Genomic DNA, 23,752 nt, shown 5'->3' with positions numbered 1-23,752 from the left:
ATGCTTTGCATTCATTAAGAAATCTCAAAGTGTTCCCTGAATGGCACCCATGCTGAACAAGAAACCTCCTTTGTTCACAAGGCAGCAGGGCAGCCTACCTCAGTGATTTCCAGCTTCCACGAAGATTCCACAGGTTCGGCACATAAGTAGCCAAGCTGAACCAATGTGCAGGAGTGCAGAACTAAGTGCACTGCTATGACCTACATGAGAAGAAGGGTCAGAAGAGCTTTGGCCCTTCTTCTCCTGTAAGTGAGTGATTTCCAAACTGCAATACATGTGCCAAATGTGGTCAGCATCCTCACAGTAGGTGGTACACAAAAGAGAATTGGACTTGATTTTGGAACAGCAATGTGCTGTGTTAAAGCTTGAGAATAATATAGAACAACCTTAAGTAATTTGTCTCAGCAAACTCCTAGAAAGCCAAACATTGCCATCTGCCCAACACAAGAAAAAAAAACAATATGGGACTTTAAGCCGTATAAATGTAAGCATAACAAATAAAATAAAAAAAGATAATTTTTATTAGCAATGTTACTTCTGTCCCCTCTCACACCCTGTGCGGTGGAAAACATTTTTACCTGATAGGAAGTGAAAGAATCTAACAGTCCTCTGACTGGAGTAAAACATGACAGATTTCTAATCCTTTCCTACTTTATCCAAAACCTGTAGTAACATTTTATGGCAAAGAATTGTCTTGTGTGTTTTCTTGCTGTTAATCTATCTTTTAAATTCTCTTTTGTAGCCGTAGAAGAAGATGACTCAGAAACAGTAAAAAAGCATAAGAAATCAAAGCTCAGGAAAAACTTAGTAAGTGCCCTAGTGCAAACTGTATTGTTTTCAGAACAAAAACTCCATGTAATGGTGGTTATAAGTATAAGAATATATAAAAATACAGCATCTATAAAAAAAATAAAGAAAATATGTTGTCTTTGTTTAGACTTTGCCTAAAATAAATTTGGACAACTATTCGGCATTGCCACTGGATGAAGGAGATGAAGACCGGGAAGCTGGAGGCGATATTGATGATGATGAAGGGGAGGGATCAGATTCTGATCTGGATTTAGGAGATGGAGGATCTGATGAAGGTCTGATCACATCTTTACATACACTCATATAAGCATTACTTAAATCGGCAGTTTGGGTTTTAGTTGGTGCATATCCCAATACAGTACGTAGTCACTATTTGTATATAAGCCGCAGAATCTTCATGTCAATCCTGCAACTATTGTTTTTAAAAGGAGGTCAACAATTGGGAAAACCTGCATATTTTTCCAGTGACAGGTGTCCATTAGCAGTATGATAGGACTGAAACAATTTGTGTGATATTTCCTAGCTATTCGATATCTTATTTTTTTTTTATATTATCTGCTGCCAAATATGTAAATATTCACATCAGGTATGTTGTAAGGAGGTGTACATGCAGCACTGAAGATTTTTGCTTTCAGTCAGTCAGCAGTTTATTAATGAATGTAAAATACCCGTCTTTAAAGTGTATGTTCTTATTTTTATAGATGAAAAAGCAGACTCTTCCCTCCCACTCTATGTGCTGCCGTTATACTCACTGTTGGCTCCTGAAAGACAGGCCCAGGTATACTGTTCATTTATTTTTTCTGCTTTTTCAGTAGTTGGAGGTAGACGGCAAAAAGATTGTTAAAGCTCAAGTCTCAAAATGGTTTTAAGCTGCATTGTTGGAGTTGATGCTTAAAGTGAACCTGTGCTCTTTCTAAGGAAATTAAACTTTTAATTCAGTTTAAAGTGGTAGTAAACTCAATACAACTAAGCCACTAGAAGCATATTACCAGAATTAAATGCACTTTTAAACACACATGGATAATCCAGAACGTCATGTAATTGTTCTTACATTTTCTGCAGTTTATTATTTCTGTAGCCCGTTCTTTCTATAGCAGCCGCCATCTTTGTGGAGTCCTCTCACTCCTTTTCTCACCCAAACTTCCACCTTGCGCAGTTATCTCGTGCATGCGTGGTAAGGTTATACCAAGGCACTTGTGAATAGTCAGCAATCTTGCGAGATTTCAACTTAATGCCATGGAGTAATGCTGAGGCAACCCGGCATATAGCTGTATTGACTGTGTGCCATCAAGCTGGATAACAGTGCGCATATGCAAGTGACATAATTGAAACAAGAGGTGGGCGATATCTTCTAAACTGTGCACCTGAAAGAACTTTTATAGACACCCACTAGTAAGTACTTTTATACTGGTTTTCATGATCATGACTTGTACTGGTGAGTTTACTACCACTTTAACAAGCCGTAAAATAGCTTTGATCCAAACCCTCACGTATCTCTCTAGCTGCTTTTATTGTGAAGTAATTCATTCTTAAATCACAACAAAGTTGGCTTTCAGTCTTTTTCTTTTAACAATGCCTGATCTTTGCCTGTTGCCAGATCTGTTCTCATAGAAAAAAAGCTTTCTTTGCTTCTGTTGTGAGCATTGAAAATTAATCTCTCCAAAATGTCTATAGATACAGAGGTAAATGAGGCCTTGTTTTAAAGTGCTTTTACTTGTTCAGAATATGTAAACATTTTAGCATGAATGATCTGAACACATGTTCACTTTAAAGTGCTCCCATGCTCAGACATGACATTAAATATTTTCATATTCTTAACAAACAAGTCATCACAGCTTGAGCTAAATGTGTTGTAAAGTAATTCCTCCTCAAAGGGCACAACATGGACTTTAACCACTAGCCTACAGGGCACGTATACCCCCTTCCTGCCCAGGCCAATTTTTGAATGATAATTGCGCGGTCATGCAACACTGTACCCATATGATATTTTTATCATTTTTTTGAGACAGATAGAGCTTTCTTTTGGTGGTATTTAATCACCTCTGGGATTTTTATTTTTTCTAAAACAAAACAAAAACCACTGAAAATTTTGGGGAAAAAAACGTTTTTCTTAGTTTTTGTTATACAATTTTGTAAATAAGTGATTTTTCTCCTTCACTGATGTGCGCTAATGAGGCTGCAGTGATGGGCACTGATAGGCTGCACTGATGGACACTGATAGGTGGCACTGATGAGGAGGCACTGGTAGGTTGCACAGATGGGCATTGACAGGCATCACTGATGGGCACTGAAAGGCAGCACTGATACATGACACTGATACATGGCACTGTTAGGCGACACTGGCACTGTTAGGCGACACTGGCACTGTTAGGCGACACTGGCACTGTTAGGCGACACTGACTGGCACTGTTAGGCGACACTGACTGGCACTGTTAGGCGACACTGACTGGCACTGTTAGGCGACACTGACTGGCACTGTTAGGCGACACTGACTGGCACTGTTAGGCGGCACTGACTGGCACTGTTAGGCGGCACTGACTGGCACTGATAAGCGACACTGACTGGCACTGATAGGCGGCACTGACTGGCACTGATAGGCGGCACTGATGGTTGATATTGAAAGGCAGCTCAGATGGGCACTGATATATGGCATTGATGTGCACTGGTATGCACTGATATGTGGCATTGATGTGGCACTGATGGGCACTGGCACGTGGCACTGATGAGCACTGACAGGTGGCACTTCTGGGGCCCTGATGATCAGTGTACATGTCCCCTCCGTGGAAAGCCGATTACCGGCTCTCCTCTCAAGCTGTCAGCGTGACAGCTCGAGAGGAGAGAAATGCCGATAACCGGCATTTCCGTTTTTACATGTGATCAGCTGTGATTGGACACAGCTGATCACATGACCAAGCCGACATCTTCGGCTCTTTCCGTGATCCGCTGTGTCCGAGGGACGCAGCACACCGGCGATTGACTCGCTGCGCGCTCCCTGAGCCGCGCATACGCAGTAAGAATGGTAGGATGTCATATGACGTCCTATCAGAACGAGAGAACCATCCTGCGCCCATCATTGTACTATAGGGCAGGCGGAAGGTGGTTAAAGTTGCGTTTCAGTTGGTAGTGAATCAGCAATGACAATTCTGATAATCACATCGCCTGCACCAAATTATCAACCAAATGTAGTGCAAGCAGGCACAGCCGACATTGAGAGAGGCAGCTTTTCTATAAATTCAGATCCAGTGCAGTATTGTTCCCACACCATCAAAGGAAGCTGCTTTAGGTGGACTTTTCTAGCAGCATCAGCTGGTATTTTTGGGGGTTATGGGAGGTCTTTAAATGCAGATGCCTTTAGATTTTAATGCTGCAGCGCATATTTTTTTAATTGGGAGGCCTGTACTTTTATGTGCATTGTATTGGCACAGGAGAATTTTTACGTCGGATACATTGCAGTGCATACCAGCCCTGGATGAGGGTGGCTTTCTGGAATCTCCCTATTTAGAATAAAATTATGTACTATTTTGTTGGTCCCTATAATTAGTGTAATATATATATATATATATATATATATATATATATATATATATATATATATATATATATATATATATAAGCTCTGACAATATTGATGGACGTAATATACTGCAATATTAGCTATAAAAACAAACACAATGCTCAAAGAAGAAAGGTCTTATTTATTTACAATGAAAGTAAAACACTAACAGGGAAATCTAAACCAATATTACAGAGTATATAGAAATAAAAGCAAAGATGATACGTTACGTAAGTTCATCCTCAACGCTGAGTATCTTTTAGCTGGGTCGCAGGTAGAAAAAATGAACAAAGAGGCAGCAAGCATGGCCAGAATTGTATTTAAGCACTCTCAGACACCACCCACACGCACATCCTTGACCCGCCTCGTGTAGTCCTCCGTCCAATGAGCGACAGTCCATAATTCATAAGGGGCTGTCCTTCCTATTCATTGGGAAGTATAGTATTACCCCAGCCATCCCCCCAGAAGTATGTCGTTGTCTCCACCAGGGGGCATTGCTATATTGCAAAAAAGACTATGACCCAGGTCAATATTCCAGTCCACATCCGGCTTCTTCCTTCATGGCTAGAAGCCATGTAATCTGTCCTTTTTAATTGTCATGTCACCAGGGAATCTGAGCTGAGGCTTTCTTATCTCCATGCCCCACTGCTAGGGGGTATGTGTGAACTCCCAGGACCAGGATTTTGGTATACAGCCTTTTGTTACACACGCCCTATTGTAAACTCTTATACTGACACTCAAAGATGACATCCAACAGGCCAAATGGTTATGTGATAACCAGGCAGTAAGAATCCATAAATGTCTGATATAAAAACATGTTGCCTTCCAACAGTATCCATTCACCATATGTAGCTGGTCAGATGTCAGGTATTTATTAAGGTGCTGTAATGACTTGAGTGCACAGATAATAAATCAGTAGTCTTGCCTGACATTCTAATGTTTTCAGGCTCCTGCTGGCTGCCTACATAGCATGGGGGGGCTGTAACAGGAGCAGGAAGCAGCACACTTAAGAACTGACACTTCCAGGTACAGTAGTGGTCAGATACCTGTTTCATGGGTAATAAGAAATAAAAACTTTTTAAAAAACGTATGGAAACATACAAGTGCCAATTATTCTTTACTGCTGCAAGGTTTTCAGTTACAAAGTGAGGTCTGATGTCAGGGTCTGTTTAGCTGAGAAATGTGTAACTGAGTGACAAATCTTTCTCAGGTATTCCGCCCACCACCCAGTGGTACAAGGTTGTGTATTGTGGCCACCAATGTGGCAGAAACTTCTCTAACTATCCCTGGGATAAGGTATGTGGTAGACTGTGGTAAAGTGAAGAAGAGATTTTATGACAAAGTGACTGGTGTATCTTCTTTCCGTGTCGAATGGACATCGCAAGCCTCAGCTGATCAGAGAGCTGGAAGAGCAGGACGTACAGAACCTGGTCACTGCTACAGGTTTGTGCTGTTTTTTTCCTATTATTTGATAAGTAAGACATTACAGCCTGTATCTATTGGTCTTCGACAGTCATTCACAACTGATGATTCAAGAGACACACGTAACTCTCAGCTGCATTTAATATTACGATTACTGTATTTTATGCACAATGATTGCTTGGTTGTTTCTGTGTTACATTTTCCACACTCTTATTGGGGGATAGAGCAGACGTTTGGTTGAAAATGGCTGAGTTGGGGCTTTTACTCCAGAGTGCCTTCAGGTTTCTTCAGGGATGCCTTGGCGAAATTCCTAAAATTTGCCCCAAAACGGTATACAAGCCAGCAGGTGGATGAAGCCTGCCTTTTAGTTCCACAAAGCCACAGGTTTTCATTGAGCATTGTACCCTCATCACTATTACTTCCCCACAAATCTTAATTATTATCTTCAGTGCCTTTCCACATTTTTCAAATCTATACAGGATCTTGCCAGAGGCTTATGGGTCCCATACGTGACCTCCAATGTCTCAACTACTATATCTACATGGAGTGCCTATCTGCCAACATGGCGAAAATGCATATGCGGTTTTGCCGTGTTTTTGCGGCGGATCAGTGTGAAAGTAGCATAAGAAGATGAGCAGGAGAAAATATCAACTAAGGCTAAGGAGGCAGACTTTCACGCTTTTGATGTGGTGCAGGCTTTCAGGCTTCCATTGACTTTACAACATTCCATAGGTTGAGTACCCTATCATTATCAAAGATCTTTCCGAAATGTTTCCCTACATCCAGGAATACCTGATAGAATCTCTGGACCAACACTAGGGCTATTAGTATTAGAGGTCAAGTTGTTTGCTTTCCATGTCACTGCTCATCCCAACTGCAGTTGTTAGTCAATTCTGGTGCTTTAAATCAAGTGTCAACTTCCCATGTGTAGAAATCTGTCCACCTTGTCGTCCCTTCGAATGTTTACCAAGTTTATCACACCAACACGTGGCTTTAGCTGATGTCAGCATGGCTGCAAGGTAATAGAGGTGGTTGTTTGATTCACCCTGGCCAGACTACAGTCACAGTTAAGGTGTTTTTATAAAAGCTGAGTTCTACTATGTTCCCAATAACACTTTAAAAAGGATTTTACAGTGAGTACAAGAATCCCCTATTTTCATGCTTTGTTTAGTTTTCTGATATTATCTAAACCAGTTGTATTATACTATACACCCTTCGCATATGTGTAGTGGTTGTGAACATTTCTGTAACCATGGGGATTGGCAGAGGTTTTTGTGTATCTGTATATACTGTGTATTGCATCTTTCTTAGAATTCATGTCCTTGTTATTCTCTGTTTAATTATGTTCTTGCTTCCTATGTACAGGTTATATTCATCAGCCGTCTTCAGTGATTTTGAGCAATTTTCTCAACCTGAAATAACTAGGCGCCCTGTTGAAGATCTAGTTCTTCAAATGAAAGATTTGAATATTGAAAAGGTGAAATGAAAAAACAGTAGTTTGTTCACATGAAAATCAGGTCACCTTTCTGCCTTCTGATTTCATCACATTTGTGTAAATGTTGGTCAAAATGGACTTTAACCACTTGCCTACAGGGCACTTATACCCCCTTCCTGCCCAGGTTTGTTTTCAGCTTTCAGTGCTGTTGCACTTTGAATGACAATTTCGCAGTCATGCAACACTGTACCCATATGAAATTTATATCCTTTCTTTGAAACAGATAGAGCTTTCTTTTGGTGGTATTTAATCACCTCTGGATTTTTCATTTTTTGCTAAACCAAAAACTGGAAATTTTGAAAAAAAAAGTTTTTTCTTAGTTTTTGTTATAAAATTTTGTAAATAAGTGATTTTTCTCCTTCACTGATGTGCGCTAATGAGGCTGCACTGATGGGCACTGATAGTAGGCACTGATGAGGAGGCACTAGTAGGTGACACTGATGGGCATTGACAGGCATCACTGATGGGCACTGAAAGGCAGCACTCATATATGGCACTGATAGGCGGCACTGATGCACACTGATAGGCGGCACTGATGCACACTGATAGGCGGCACTGATGCGCACAGATAGGCGGCACTGATGCGCACAGATAGGCGGCACTGATGCGCACTGATAGGCGGCACTGATGCGCACTGATAGGCGGCACTGATGCGCACTGATAGGCGGCACTGATGCGCACTGATAGGCGGCACTGATGCGCACTGATAGGCGGCACTGATGCGCACTGATAGGCGGCACTGATGCGCACTGATAGGCGGCACTGATGCGCACTGATAGGCGGCACTGATGCGCACTGATAGGCGGCACTGATGCGCACTGATAGGCCGCACTGATGCGCACTGATAGGCCGCACTGATAGGCCGCACTGATAGGCCGCACTGATGCGCACTGATAGGCCGCACTGATGCGCACTGATAGGCGGCACTGATAGGCGGCACTGACTGCCATTGATAGGTGGCACTGACTGCCATTGATAGGTGGCACTGACTGCCATTGATAGGTGGCACTGACTGCCATTGATAGGTGGCACTGACTGCCATTGATAGGTGGCACTGACTGCCATTGATAGGTGGCACTGACTGCCATTGATAGGTGGCACTGACTGCCATTGATAGGTGGCACTGACTGCCATTGATAGGTGGCACTGACTGCCATTGATAGGTGGCACTGACTGCCATTGATAGGTGGCACTGACTGCCATTGATAGGTGGCACTGACTGCCATTGATAGGTGGCACTGACTGCCATTGATAGGTGGCACTGACTGCCATTGATAGGTGGCACTGACTGCCATTGATAGGTGGCACTGACTGCCATTGATAGGTGGCACTGACTGCCATTGATAGGTGGCACTGACTGCCATTGATAGGTGGCACTGACTGCCATTGATAGGTGGCACTGACTGCCATTGATAGGTGGCACTGACTGCCATTGATAGGTGGCACTGACCGGCACTGATAGGTGACACTGAAAGATGGGCATTGATATGTGGCATTGATGTGCAATGGTAGACACTGATATGTGGCATTGATGAGACACTGATGGGCACTGGCAGGTGGCATTGATGAGCACTGACAGCTGGTATTGATGGGCACTGACAGGTGGCACTGCTGAGGCTACACTGATCATCAGGGCACACTGATCATCAGCGCCCTGGTGGTCAGTGTACATGTCCCCTCTGAGGAATGCCGATTACTGGCTCTCCTCTCGAGCTGTCAGCGTGACAGCTCGAGAGGAGAGAAATGCCGATAACCGGCATTTCCCTATTTACATGCAATCAGCTGTGGATGGACACAGCTGATCACATGACCGAGCCGACATCTTCGGCTCTTTCCGTTGATTGGTGATCCGCTGTGTCCGAGGGACACAGCGCTTTGCCGATCACCTCACTGCGTGCTCCCAGAGCTGTGCACGCACTGTTAGAAGGGCAGAACGTCATATGACGTCCTCCCAGAACGAGAGAACCCCCTTGCGCCCATCATTACCTTATATGGCGGGCGGGAGGCGGTTAAAGGATAAGCTCACCTTTTGGAAAAAAAAAAATGCACATTTTTTTGTGCAGGTAGAAAAAAAAAGTGCATTTTTTTTTTTTTTTTTTTATTCTAAGGAGCCTGCAGAGCATTGCACCCTTGATCAGCAGAGCGCGGGTGAAATGCCAGCCTGCAGACTCAGGATAGCTGTCTGCCCGTACCTCCAATATGAGCAGGCAGTTACTTGAGAGCAGGAAGATCAATGAACTTCGTGAGCCATCACCAGAACCCTCGCAGTATTTTGACAACTACGAGCTGTCAGCCATAATGGCTGACAGTACCTGTAGTCTATTCATTCACAGAAAACTGTGAGTGAAAGACATGCCCTGCGGCCGGAGCCCCGTACGTTCGCTCTGTTCTCAGATTGTGACAACGGGTGTGGGGAGAGGATCCCTCACCTGCTGTCACAGGTTGGGGAGGGATTGGGGGAGAGGGGGTGCATGCTGAACATGTTGCACTCTAAATACAAGGTGTTCAGAGAGGTGAGCATAGCCTCTAACTAGCAGCAGAGTGCAAAACTGTTCAGTGTGGTTGAATAAATCACAAAAGTACTATTCAGGGGTCTCATCGTATTTGTAACTTCAGTCTCATTTGAAAGAATTTAGTCATTTAAGACAATGAATAAATTAACTCAATACTGGAATGCCTATTTCTTTTTCAGGTAGTAAATTTTCCATTCCCTACACCTCCATCTTCTGATGCCCTGATTGCAGCAGAGGAATTGCTAATCTCTTTGGGAGCATTGCAGGAGCCTCCAAAGACTGGCAGGTATGCTTACAGCCCTACTTCTGGAAATGGGCAGTCTACAATATTGACAGAATTAACACAGAGCTTTTGTTTTTCTTAGTTTTTAATGGATAAATGGGGGTTAGGGTGGAACATTTTCTAGATTGAACAAACCTTTACTAACCCATCACAAATCCGCCTCTGGAAACTGATACAGCTTCTAACTAGACACTGTTCATGTTGTTTTTGTCTGCTGATGTTGACTGGCAGTTGAGATGGGCAAAGCATCTGTTTTGGTAGACAGATGAAGTTAAAGGAACCTGTCCACATCAAATTATTGTCAATCTGTAGGTAATCTCAGTGATAAAAAGTATTTCTTTCCCAGTTATCAACTAAATATATTAAAATCTCCATCTTACAGAAAAAATGTAATGATCATTCTGGGAACTGTTCATATATTTCCCAGAGAACCCATTTAAGTCATCAGGTTAGAGGTTTTGGAGCATGTCCTTGAACCGTGTTTTAGATGTCTTATCTATAATGCTTACTTTTGATTAGTGATACATTTCATAAACAAGCAAAGCAAAAATCAACAGTAGTCTACTTGTGTGCTCTAAACTACAATTATTACTTTCTTGCCTTTGTTATATTGCTGTCGGTGGGTTTTAACATGTTAGGTTTTCTTTCTATTATTGCAGATTAAATGATCTACAGAAGGCTAAACTCAGCAGTCCAATCACTCCTTTAGGGAAGACCATGGCATCATTTCCCGTGGCTCCACGTTATGCTAAAATGCTTGCTCTGGGAAAACAGCATGACTGCTTACCTTACGTAATTACTTTAGTGGCAGCAATGACCGTGAGAGAACTGTTTGAGGAGCTGGACAGGTGAGTGAGCATTAACATGACAATATTATACTGTTATAAAAGAAAAGTATGGATTTAAAAAAAAAACCCACAAACATTTATACTCACCTAGGTGGACGCAGCACCGATCTGTTCCGCGCTGGCTCTGCAGTGAGAACTGAACGATCAAACACTGCTGATCACTCAGTTTTCCTCTCCGCTCTGAGCAGAGAGACGTGACTGTCTGTCTCCAGCTCTCTTCTCTACCCCTCAAGTGCTCACTGGAGCACTCGGCTGACTCCCAGCGGCACAGCTGAGAGGCTAAGCCAGGAGTCAGTCCTTTTCAGAGTGATGCCAGCTGACAGCGGAATTTAGCCCGCTGTCTGCTGAAAATCGGTCACAGGAGCGACTGGAGTGCACAACGAACTGCAAATGTGAGTAGACTCAGACTGATTGTATAGAACTATAGAAACACTTGGTGCTTTCTGTGGAGTTGTGCATTAATGTTTTGGATCTGCACTATATATTTTTATTGGTAGATGTGAAAAGCATGGGAGCTGCTTTGACAAAGTGGGGTACAGCTTTGAAAGGGTTAGAGTTATTAATTTTAAGCTGTGCATGCATTATTGGGAAAAAAATACATCCGTCCTAGCTTTCACATTTGTATATTTGTAATTTCGTAATGGTTTGTTTTCCTTTAGACCAGCGATCAGTGATGAAGAGAAAGAGACACTGAAAGCCAAGAAGGCTCGAGTGTCACAGATGCAGAAGATATGGGCAGGGCAGGGCCCCGCTCAAAAGCTTGGTGACCTGATGGTTATGTTAGGTGTGTATTACAGACATGTTGTTTATAGGAGGCAGTTGTCTTTAAAATAAAAATTATAGCTTGTCTTCAGTGAGGGCATAGGAAAAAAAGGGCTGCAGGCGGGGTGGGTTTGAGAGAAAGTGGGCAGAGGGGAGGGGGTGCAGGTGTTTTGGTTTTTGAAAGAGGGTAGCAGGCATGGTGGGTGTTGAGATAAGGATGACAGGCGCTGTGGCTGGTGAGGGCAGGGGAAGAGCAGGTGGACTGGGTGGTCAGGAATTAAGGATGGTGGGTGGTGCAGGAAGGAGACGGGATAGGGAGACACTTTGGGTGGTGAGGGAAGAAGGGGCACAGACTCGATGGGTGGTAAAGAAAGGTTGATTGCAGGCACAGTGGTTGGTAGTAGTGCAAGGTAGCTTGCATGGACAAGAGAATGTCCCTGGACAGCAGGCTGATGGGCCATAAAAATCAGGACACTGCTAAAAAAAGGAAGAGAGAAAAGTGGGTAAGCAGACACAATCATACCAATTTGCGCATAGTATGAATGAATCACCAGTCACTGCCTGTTTATACTGGGCAATCAACCATTTATCAGCCTCTCCACCCCTCCCAGTCCTGGATCCAGCTCCAGCACTGGCATTTGGAAACTTTCACTGCTGCCATTGACACCACCTGTCTGTTCACATCCTGTGATGGAAAGCCATCTGCGGCAGCACCACCGGCCACTCACTAAAGTGCAGTCAGAATAACCTGCCCCTCAGATCTTCCACTTGGCCCACCACCACCATGCTTAAAGGCATATAACCGGGCATCAAGTTTAAAGGGATAACACAAAGGATTGGTGGCAGCTTCTTGGCTTTCATGCATGGGAGAGGATACAATACATAGACTGCACAACTTATTATCTATTGCTGTATTATGGACACACAATTTTCTGTTGCTTCACCTTGCTCAGTATCCCAAAAAGTTTGTAAAATGATGCAGCACTTTAAATAAGTATTTCAAATGCATACACTATTTTTGATCCAAAGGTTCTCAAAGTGAGCACAATGACCCAATAGTCTACAAAATGGTGGTCTGCAGGGTGCAAAATATAAGTGAATCCACAAAACTGAAATGCTGTTTTTGGTCCAAAAACACTCCCAAGCAAGTTCACATTCACAGTGATCCCATAAAAATGCCAACGACCCCCGGTGTTTCACGTTTAAAAGGACTGGAGATCACCTTTTTGTGTGGATCTCAACATGTAAGATCCTGTGAGCAATTTAATTGAGGGGAGTCCCATGGCAGATGGTGCATTGGGTCAGGAGGCAATCCGTCTAAAAGTGGGTGCAATGACCAGGAACGGAACAATGCAAGTGGGGAGTGACAGGGAAGAAGAGCAGACTCATGGATATTAAGTAAGTGATTGGATCCGGCACTTTGTGTTGTACATTGGAGGGGATGACTGCCCAGGGATCCTCACAGTACTTTTGTTAGTCTAATTGTTCAACAGAATAGATGTGTAGTAGAAAATGAAAGTGTAGGAGAAATCGCTACTCGAGGCAGAATCTCCTACTGGCCAAATGAAATTCTTTTAGGCAATATCCTGAATAGATGACTAAACTGTGCTGAGAAAGCAAAACCTGGACTTTTATGTTTGTAAAGATATGTGCATTTGAAGGTCTTGTTATAAATATTGAGCAGATAAACTACATTTCTGTTATGTTCATTGACGGACACAGCTCTTCTGATTCTCGACCAAAGGGTTATAGCGTCACCTATAGGAGTAGGACACTAGACACAAAAAGAAAGAGCACTGCCTATGTTCAGTCCTATCTGGTACAAAATCCCTCTCTGCTATAGGCAATCCATTGGCCACACACTTCTTGCGTTAAACTTTTGTCCTGGGGGTTCGTCATGTGGTGCCCCCTGTGCATGCCCTGCTCCTGTTGGATTGGAAATTGGTCCTTTTGATCCTCTGGGAGTTTTCCTTTGAGGGTAAGGTGGTTTTCCATCCATGCCCTCCCCTTCTTCGAAGGCCGTGTTGAATTTTCACCTAAATGGGGACATTGTCCGCCTTTCTTTGTGTCCACTTCCGTCGCATCCTTGGGAGGTTGCGTTACTCTCCTTGGTGTGCCTGTCTGCTACTGTCTCTTTTCGGAGGTCAGATTCTCCCTTTGTGCTCACAGACGGACCATGAATAGGCCTGGCAGCCTCTTCTGCTGCTATTTTTCATGAATTCAGCAGACGTTTGTACAGGTGTACGCCATTAAGGATCGGGCTCCGTCCTTCCTTATTGTGGCACACACCACCAGGGCGTTTAGCACCTCCTGGATGTTCCATTGTCAGGTGTACATATCTTGGGTCTGCAAGGAAGCTGTCTGGTTGTCTATGCATTTGCTGAATATTTTGAAATTCAAATGTTGACATCTTCGAATACTTGTTTTTCAGCTGCAAGGTTTTGCAGGCTGATGCTTAGGGCTATCACTAAAAAGTTAGTTACCAAAGAAATGTTCCAATAAATACAACACTTCTATTATACCAACATCATTGCGCCAATGTAATAAAGAGAGGAAATACACTCACTGGATGTTGCTATTATTAAAAAACTCAAAATAATAATAAAAATGTGAAAAATATACAAATCACAAATAATAGCGCAAACCAAATCACACAACTAAATATAACCACCACCAAATAAGTGCAAATTAATAATGCAAACAAAAAATCAATAAATAGGGAATCTCAATATAGTCCATTCAGAAAAGTCCATATAAACATGATCCTCAGTAAATGAAGTAATGAGATCCTCCTTCATAAGCAGTGGTGGTATTCAGTGCTCAAAAACACCCTATCAAAATGCACACTCACCATGTGCTAGTAATTAACCAGCATTTTAGTATATATCCAGCATTCACCAAACAGACTTCAAAGGACGATCCTCATGTGTTGGTAATTACTCAGCATACTACTATGTATCCAGCATATCACCAAACAAACTCCAGAGACGATCCTCTCATATCCAGATTAGCACATGTGGGTAAAGAAAATACTCGCCATAGTGTAGTATCATCCAACAAATTTATTGCCAAACAAACCCCCCTTAAAATCACACTCACAATGAGCAAATAAAAACAAGGCGTTTTGTTATATCAGAGCTCCAGTCTCTGCATCCTGTGTCTCACCAGCCAGCCCGCATTCAAGATGGTAATAGCGCGATCACGTGATCCGGACACGTGCATCAGCATGAGTAGTGACGTCACAGGAAGGCCACACCCTTGGCGCTTAGGGTTACATGTTGCCCCTTTGGGGTTGTTTTGGGCAGTTTGCCTGATTGCTACAGCTGTTTTGTGGTTCGCCCACCCCTCATTGAGGCACTGCTTTGGGATTTCCCTATGATCGAGAATCAGAAGAGCTGTGTCTATCAATAAACGTAAAAGAAAAGGGATTTTTTCTGTTGTTTGGCATAAAATCCCTTTGTCTGAGTTCGTTGACAGACAGAGCACCCACCCCTCTAGGACTGCCCATAGGTGGTGCTGTGTTTCTTTTTCTGCCTAGTGTCCTACTCCTATAGGTGGTGCTATAACCATATGGTCGAGAATCAGAAGAGCTGTGTCTGCCAATGAACTGAGAAAGGGAATTTACAACAAAAAGTAACAAAAAAAAAAAATCATGTTTTTGTCTTTTGTTTGATGCAAAGTGATGATTTAATAGTGGAATCATTCTGTATCTTTTAGATTACAAATAATAGTGTGTGTCTCATTTCTCACTCAGGTGCCGTAGGTGCTTGTGAATATTCAGGTCTGACTCCCAAATTCTGTGAACGTAATGGCCTCAGGTTTAAAGCCATGCTGGAGATAAGACGTTTAAGAGGACAACTTACCACTGCTGGTAAGCTGCACACAAATTCACTGAAGATAAATTAGTAATCAGTGTGTCTTTAAAAGCGTTCATAACATCTGCTTCTTTCTCTAGTCAATTCACTGTGCCCTGATGTCACCATATTCCTTGATTCTAAGATGCCACCACCTACAGAAAACCAAGTGAACTATTTGAGGCAGATTGTGATGTCTGGTTTAGCAGATCACATTGCTCGGCGGATTCGCCCAGAAGAGCTGCTCAATGATAAGTGGAGGAATGCTTATAAGGTAGGTACATCTAGTTCTTCATAACTGTGTTCTGTCCATGTGTAGCACTACCCCTCTAGGAGTTGATGAGTTTTGGGTCCCCCTGTAGTCCTGCACAGCCAGGCAACACACATTTTCCATTCAGACTTGCATCCAGGAGACTGTAACCAGTCCCTGAGTTTGATTTTTTGGATTTTATTAGGGGGATATAAACTTGGATGGGGAGGGGGGTGTATGAGATACCCAAAGGAATGGCAACAGAGGACAAACTTCCTGGAACTATATACAAGTCTATTTACAGCAAAAAAAAAAAAGTTTTCTGGAGAGCTAACTAGCATCTCCTGTTGTACCACCCCAGATACTCCTCTATCCAGCTGCTCTGGGTGAATCCCTTGGCAGGGGATCCAATTCCTGTCACTTTAAGAGAAGACCGTCCTAGGTAGCAGCTAATCCAATTTCCCACCAGAGTGCTTCCCCTTACTGGCCCAGGGGGTGTAGGTCTACTCACTCAGTCCTCCTCCTATAAGCTGATGGCTCGGTGGCTGCACTCAGGTCTTCTGCTGGGCTGCTCCATCCCTGCTGCATAAATGGTCCTCACTCTGGGGGCCAATGAGGTGTTGAGATTTCCTCCTTTCCATCTCCTCTGCCTGTACATTGGCCCCCCTCCCAGGCTCCTGCTGTCCAGCCTGTCACTTCTCCATCTTCCACCCAAACTCTCCTGCTGCCGACTAGGCTCTTTCACTCTTAAGGGATGTCCTGGCCCCATGCCAAGCCTTCTGTTGGTGATTGGCCAGGATCCCCTGAGAGAGCAGACCAGCCACTCCTTACTCCCTCCCACTGCTTCTAGAATTTCTCCAAAACACTAGAGCAGGGGGAAGTCCCAGATAGGCAGGTCACTAAATCTGTAGATCAACATATCGGGGTTGATTTACTAAAGGTTAATAGGCTCTTCACTTTGCAAGGGAATTTCCCCTCAGCTTAGTGAATGTGTCACAAAAGGAAAAGTTCATAGGGCGCATCTGTAAAGGAGACAGTGGATGAGATGACAGCCAGTGGTTTGTGGTGGAATGGAGACATTCACTGGGCAGTACTTCTAAGAGTATGAAGCAGACTGTGGGTGAAGGAGAGAAGAGACAAGAAGGTGTTTCTAAGTGCAATAAATCGAAATAGGCTTTAATAAGTATGGTTAAAAACACTTACCGGATGGAAGAAATAACAGGCTTATAAAAGGTTTTGTCAATATACGGGGCTTTTTCCACTGTATAGCAAATCACTGTACCGGCCAGCAGCTGCAGGGGGAGCTCAGGGTGAGGTGCCAAAATGGCCACCACTCTTCCGGGAATGCTGGAGCACACTCTAGAATGCACGCTGTCCAGTGACGTGACAGTCTTGAAGGAGTGTTGCGCATGCTCTGAAACGCGTTACTGCCCACGCTCACGTCACTTACAGTTTGCGTTCCATCTGAGCAGCGTGCATTCCAGCACTTTGTAAAGACTACCCAATCTCATGAAAAAAAAAACCCAAAATAAATATTATTTATTTAACGTGACTGGATAATCAAAGTCAGTAGAGCTTCAACTTCATTCACTAAGCTAGTGCAAAATTCCCTTGTAACAGTATAATTGCCTTTTAGTAAAGCAACCCCATTATGTATTTTAATATTTGTGAGTAACCAATTTTTTAAGTAACAATGAATATATTAATCGTACATTATTGGACATGGGGCATCTCCAAATTTATGACCGTAGGGTTATGCTGCTACATTCAATTGAATCGACACTGGCCAAAAAAAGGAAGGTTTCGTTGCCCAAACATAACGGCACATAGCTTGGGTCCCAGAGCTGGCTGCGCTCTCCTGCACACAGCCATTCTTGGTCTTTACCAAGATAAGGTATTGTTGAGGCCTTGATCCTCTTATCTTAATTGTGCAGTACAGGACAAAGGACTGGTATTCAGAGAGGATTATATGCAGGCTACTTTTAGGTGAATTGACACTGGCAAAAAAACTTGCTGGAGTCGACCCTAGAGCCCACTTTTATAACCCTGCCCACTTTATGAAGCTGTAGTTTTTTTGTTAGTGTACTTTGGTAATGAACCTGTTCTCCCCTAGAGAAGTATTCATTTTTTTCCTCAGAAGCTTCTATCAGGATATCACTGCCTATGGCTAGCTAGCAGTTTCTTGATCGGTCACTCTCAATGTGTACCTTGGGGACTGTACCTGGACTCCACTAGTTGGGGCCAGCTTGTAATGTTTGCTTTGAGTTACAGAACCTGTGTTAAGTGCTCACCTTGGCACGTTGGTGGCACTTGTGTAGCTGGCTGTGGAATGCTATACAGGCCCAGGGCTGTGACCCATGTCTTAGCTTCCCAGACCCTGTAGACCCCTTTGGGGGGTATGCCCACTGTGACAGACCTGGGCTCTTAGTAACATGATCCTCAATACATAGCAAAGTGCCATTTTGTAGGCAGAGGATTAGGGAGAAATTCACTTTATTGTGGTAATCCCTGCCATATTGTTTCTAGCATTTCTCATCGCAAGCAATTCAATTTTGGTGATTTCCCTGCAACTATGTCTGAATTCCTTGGAAAACTCTTGTCACTTGTAGAACCTTCAGTTTCCAGCGGCCACAAACGCTACCCAAATTCTATTCCCCCCTGGCCCTGTTGAGAATTCAAATGTGGAATCTCCTTTACTTGAGGAAATTGAGGACCCTATTTTGTAGCAGAGACCACAGAGGATTTTCTTTACCCTTGCAATTTATGAGATAGAAGCTATGACTTGGCACCAAATGTTTTCTACTTTGGACACACCAATTGGTGCTGTGCGCACATGTCTTTTCCGTACAGCACTTGCCTTTATTTAAAAGAAATGGGGTATTGCATTAGTGGATCCTGACATCTCAATTCTCAATAAACACCATACAGTTCCTATTGAGGATGTTCTTTCTTTTAAGGATTCTGTTGATAGGCGTCTGGAACCCCTCTTAAAGGTCTTCTTTGCCCTTCTAGGTTCTACCCTTCACCCAGCTATTACTGCCATGTTTATTTTCCAGACTATTGCTAAATGGATAATACAAATGAAGAGACCACACATTTTTTTTGGAGGACCCTGCTCTTTTAGGACAAATTCAACTGATGGCCTCAGCATTAGTGTTTTGTGTTGATGCTCTAGACCAGGGGTGTCAAACTGCATTTCATTGCGGGCCGTATCAGCATTATGGTTGCCCTCAAAGGACAGGTTGTATCTGTAAGATTAGATATCCAGAGCACCCGACCCATTACATCACATATCAAGAATCCCACACCCTCCCTAACATCACCATGCACCCCCTTTGGGGGCAGAGCTGGAAAGCATAACGTGCAGGGTTTTTAGGAGGACCAGATGAGGAGTAGAGTCAGTTACCAGAGTCTGCTGAATGCCGAGACCAGGGGAGGCAGAGATGAGGGGGTGCTGCAGCTGCACTGGGAGGTGCAGGATTTGGCAGAGGAGTTCTGTTCTCTCTGCTGCCGACTGCTGAGACAAGGTGGGGGCAGAGACAAGGGAGTACTTGGAGAGGTGCAAGCGCCACAGGAAATGGCCTGGAGGGCCGGATTAGGCCCACAAGCCTTGTGTCTGACACCTGTGCTCTAGAGGATGTAATTCGCCAAGTCTCTAGAATGTCCCTCATCTCTCTGCCTAGGCTTAGGTAACTCCACTTTTGTGAAAAAAAAATATAGCAAATAAAAAATATAGCAAACAAAAAATATAGCGTATGCAACTGTTGCACAATCCATATTATAATTTAATGGTTAATAAAAATGACCTTTCCTTTTCAGTCTGCAGATGCTGTAGTTTTTTTGTAAAATTCAATTCAGGAACTAAAATAAACACACAGGGTGTGCAACTCACAGCTGATGGCTCCCAATGACCCACTGGTAGAATACAAATCACAAATAATAGCCACCAATCCTGAATCAGATAAGGCATGGACAAAAGCAGGTCATAATAGTAAACGATAGTAGTATAGGTAATCTACACAGTCTTTGCAGCTCTGCTTTAAAAACACTAGGGAAGTGTCGAAACTGTGTCTAAAGAACATGCAAAGCACACTGGATAGTGCAGGTAAAACAATTTATTAACAAAAGTAGAAAAAAAAAACAGAATTGCACTTACAATGCTGAGAATTGTCATCACAGTGCAAGGTTCACAGCATGGATCAGTGTATGCATACTTGACTTGCTTTCTCTGTAAAAGCCAGCATCCAGGGAAGAAGAAAGGTGCTGACAGCCTGATTGAACCCAGCCTGAAAATGACCCACACTGCAAGGATGGAGAACCTGAATCTGCTGTATTACATTGCATTTCATGCAACAGCTTCAGCTCACAGACACTGTCACACACTGACACATACTGATGTGTAGAACAGCAAACACAGTAATAATCAACAAAGCAAATACTTATAATAAAAAAACTATGGTTTCAGTCAAAATACTCCAGAAACTTACTCAATATATAAAGTTAAATGGAATGCATAAAAAATTTAATTAATTGGATTACTCATAAGTTCCTCTCCATGCAGAATCCTAAAGAATACCAATATAGGATTACATAAGGCAATATAATGAACTTGCTGGAATGCTAATATGAGAACAATCTCAAAAGAACCAATGGCCTAGCAAATGAACACCCAGCAAAGTCAAAAATGTAATGTAATGAAATTCTGAGGTGGAAATGAGCTGGACATTGATGATAAATCAAACAAGTGTTAAAGTGGAGCTCCACCCAAAAGGGGAAGTTCCGCTTTAAGGCTTGGTTCCCCACTCCCCGTTAAGGATTGGCACCTTTGGGGAGCGGGGTGGGTCGAACGAGTACCCAATTTTGACAGGTACCCACTCCTCCCACTGGTGCTACGATCGGACGTTGTCCCCCTCCCTGTAGTATTCTGGGAACACATGACAGCTCCCAGAAAACTATGGGACCATTCACAGCTGGGTGCCCACATTGAAGATGCCGGCGTCAGGGTGAGAGGACAGCCGGTGAAACTGGCAGCAGTGAGGACACTGGGATCGAGGGACAGGTGAGAGTCCTTTTTTTTTTTTTTCTTTTTTTTTTAAAGTCAGCAGCTACAGTTTCTGTAGCTGCTGGGTTTTTTATGTTGTAACTGGAGCTTTGCTTTAATATATATAGGTTCCTACAACTGGCACACTTGGCTTTTGGATCCTGAAACATAGACCCAAGAGGGATAAACCACCTGGCTGCCATGCACATAAACATACACATAGATCATTGAAAATGCACTCATAGAAGCACACTCCAAAAAGGGCATAACATCAATAGCAGACATCACACCGAGATGACTGCATATGCTGTGAACACATTTTGGGCCAGATGAACCCACTTGTGAGCAAAATACCTGTGTGAGAACTCTTGGCTAACTAAAATTACCTATCTAACTAACTAACTAAAGGCTCCTGTGTGACAATCTTTATAAGTAGCCAATCCAGTTACTACAGTGGGGAAAATAATTATTTGATCCCCTGCAGATTTTCTAAGTGTGCCCACTTACAAAGAAATGAAGGGTCTATCATTTTTATCATAGTTGTATTTTAAATAATCGAGACAGAATATCAACCAAAAATCCAGTAAAAAAAACACATGATGCAAATGTTGTAAATTGAGTTGCAGTTCACTGAGTATAATAAGTATTTGATCCCCTACCAGCCAAAAATAATTCTGGCTCCCATAGACTGGCTATGTGCTCATGTGGTACACAGATTAGTCCTATCAATTTAAGAAGGTGCTCCTAACGACAACTTATGTGTATAAAAGACACCTGTCCACAGAATCTCTTTTGTTGGGCACCACCATGGGCAAGGCCAAAGAATGTCAGGGACAACATTGTAGACCTGCACAAAACTGGAAAGGGCTGCAAGGCCGTAAGTAAGAAGCTTGGTGAGAAGGAGACAACTGGATGAAATACAAAATAATCATCAGTCGTCCTCGGTCTGGAACTCCATGCAACATTTCACCTCATGGGGTAAGGGTGATCATGAGAAAAGTGAGGAATCAGCCCAGAACTACACAGGAGCAGCTTGAGAATGATCTCAAAGCATTTGGGACAACAGTCACCAAACAAACCATTAGTAACACAATATGCCGCTATGGATTGAAATCCTGCAACACCCGCAAGGTCCCCCTCCTCCTCCCTATATCATCTCATCCTACTGTAGTTCAAGCAAGGAGAGCCTATTTGAGAGAGGTAACTCTGCTCTAAATGCAGGAACAGTGCAGCATTGTTGCACACCATCACGGGAATCTGCATAAGGTGCATTTTACTAGCAGGATCAACAGGTATCTTGGGACTTTGCTGAAGAACTAAGAGTAAACTGTGAGTGCAAATACATTTATAATTGGGTTCTGCAACACGTATTTTTCAATGGGGGCCATAATTCTGCTTTAAATGGGAGCTGGCATTCTGACTCCCAAGCAGCATACTAGTGCTGCAGTAATGAAGCTGTTCCTTTTTTTTCCCCTTTATTCTGTATATCTATGTGTAAAGTTTGCTTGATAATAACGTTATTGCAAACACATTTTAAAGTAGAAATGAAAAATGGTTCTGCAGAATATTACTAAAAAATCATAATCATAATTTTTTTCTTAAGTCTGTATTTTATTTACATCTGCAGACTCCTCTTCTTGAAGATCCAGTGTTCATCCATCCAAACTCTTCACTATTCAAGCAACTTCCTGATTTTGTAGTTTACCAGGAAATTTTTGAAACAACAAAGATGTACATGAAAGGTGTGGTATGATCTAGGCATTTATTGTTTCTGTGTCTTAGATGTATAAATAAAATATGATGCAAAGGGTGCAGCCATCTAATAGATGTGTCTCTATAGAAAAGTATAACCATATACTATGGACTATTTTTAAAGGATTAATTTGTTGATTTTCATAATATCTTTGGTACCTTTAGGCTTCATCCACATGGGAGTATAGACCCATACCTCTGTGTGGAGGGATGTGTTTATCTCTGTGCAACCAGTCTGTCAAAATCAATATCACACTGAGAAATGCAGTCACTGTATGAATCTTAACACGCATGCCACTTTTTACATACATAAAGAAATGAGCGCACAGCACTGATTGCAGATAATCTGTGTCCAGAGCTGCCTGTCCATTCTTTAGCTGGAAGTTGAAATTTGCACCTTTCCCCTGAAACACATTAGTTGTATTAGATGTCCCTAACCAATAAATGTTTGAAAAAGACCTTTCGGTGACATGAACTTTTGTTCTCATTACCCACCCCAGAGTTTATCATTTACTGAATGCTCTTTTTGTCACAGTCAAAGAGGTAGCAGCCTAGGACAAGAACAAGGTTCGAATACACTATACAGTTATTGTGGATCAGCTCCTTTGAAAGAAGACTAACTCCATTGTATATCCACATCTATCAGTCTAACAGTCCAACACTATCACACACACATTAAACAATGTCCATAAAACTGCTTCTAGATTCAACATTTATTTTGATAAAAAAAGATGTTCATAGGTGGCTTTATGTAATTACACTTCTAATGCATTGTGCTATTATTGCAGGTGTTTCATCCATAGAGTCTGAGTGGATTCCTGCTTTGCTTCCACAATACTGTCACTTTGCAGACCCTCTGGAAGACCCTCCACCATTTTATTCTGCAGAAACAGGAAGAGTAAAATGTCACAGGACTAGTACTTTCTGTATGTATATTGCAAAATACTTTCTGAGATTTACTTGCTAACATGCTGTGTCACATATATACATACAGTTTAGATTTTGCACATTCAGTTTGGCCGTAATACTACTAACATTGGAGCTAATGAAATTCAAAGCAAAAAGAGTTCACTCACTGCCATCTGGCATTATACAGGATTTATATAGCGCCAACAGTTTTCTCAGCACTTTACAGTATAACGGGAGACAATACAGTTGAATACAAGAGG

At 42.7% G+C, this 23,752-nt stretch overlaps 1 protein-coding gene across 2 annotated transcripts in view; it reads left to right on the top strand.

Moving 5' to 3' along the window:
- Window positions 1-23,752, top strand: part of DHX37 (DEAH-box helicase 37) — a 96,858-nt gene that overhangs the window by 47,280 nt on the left and 25,826 nt on the right. For both annotated transcript variants that reach the window (XM_089653713.1, XM_089653712.1), the window contains exons 13-24: window positions 743-807; window positions 938-1,085; window positions 1,512-1,588; window positions 5,574-5,806; window positions 7,151-7,262; window positions 9,973-10,079; window positions 10,736-10,924; window positions 11,584-11,708; window positions 15,441-15,557; window positions 15,642-15,814; window positions 22,459-22,573; window positions 23,372-23,509. In XM_089653713.1, the coding sequence (XP_089509839.1) occupies window positions 743-807; window positions 938-1,085; window positions 1,512-1,588; window positions 5,574-5,806; window positions 7,151-7,262; window positions 9,973-10,079; window positions 10,736-10,924; window positions 11,584-11,708; window positions 15,441-15,557; window positions 15,642-15,814; window positions 22,459-22,573; window positions 23,372-23,509 (1,599 nt within the window). The remainder of the gene's footprint in view (window positions 1-742; window positions 808-937; window positions 1,086-1,511; window positions 1,589-5,573; window positions 5,807-7,150; window positions 7,263-9,972; window positions 10,080-10,735; window positions 10,925-11,583; window positions 11,709-15,440; window positions 15,558-15,641; window positions 15,815-22,458; window positions 22,574-23,371; window positions 23,510-23,752) is intronic.

The sequence above is a fragment of the Staurois parvus genome, unplaced genomic scaffold (assembly GCF_062004578.1).
Source record: "Staurois parvus isolate SC_StPar_1 unplaced genomic scaffold, SC_StPar_1.0 ptg000719l, whole genome shotgun sequence".
Lineage (NCBI taxonomy): Eukaryota > Metazoa > Chordata > Amphibia > Anura > Ranidae > Staurois > Staurois parvus.
This window is presented reverse-complemented; position numbering and strand designations above follow the sequence as displayed.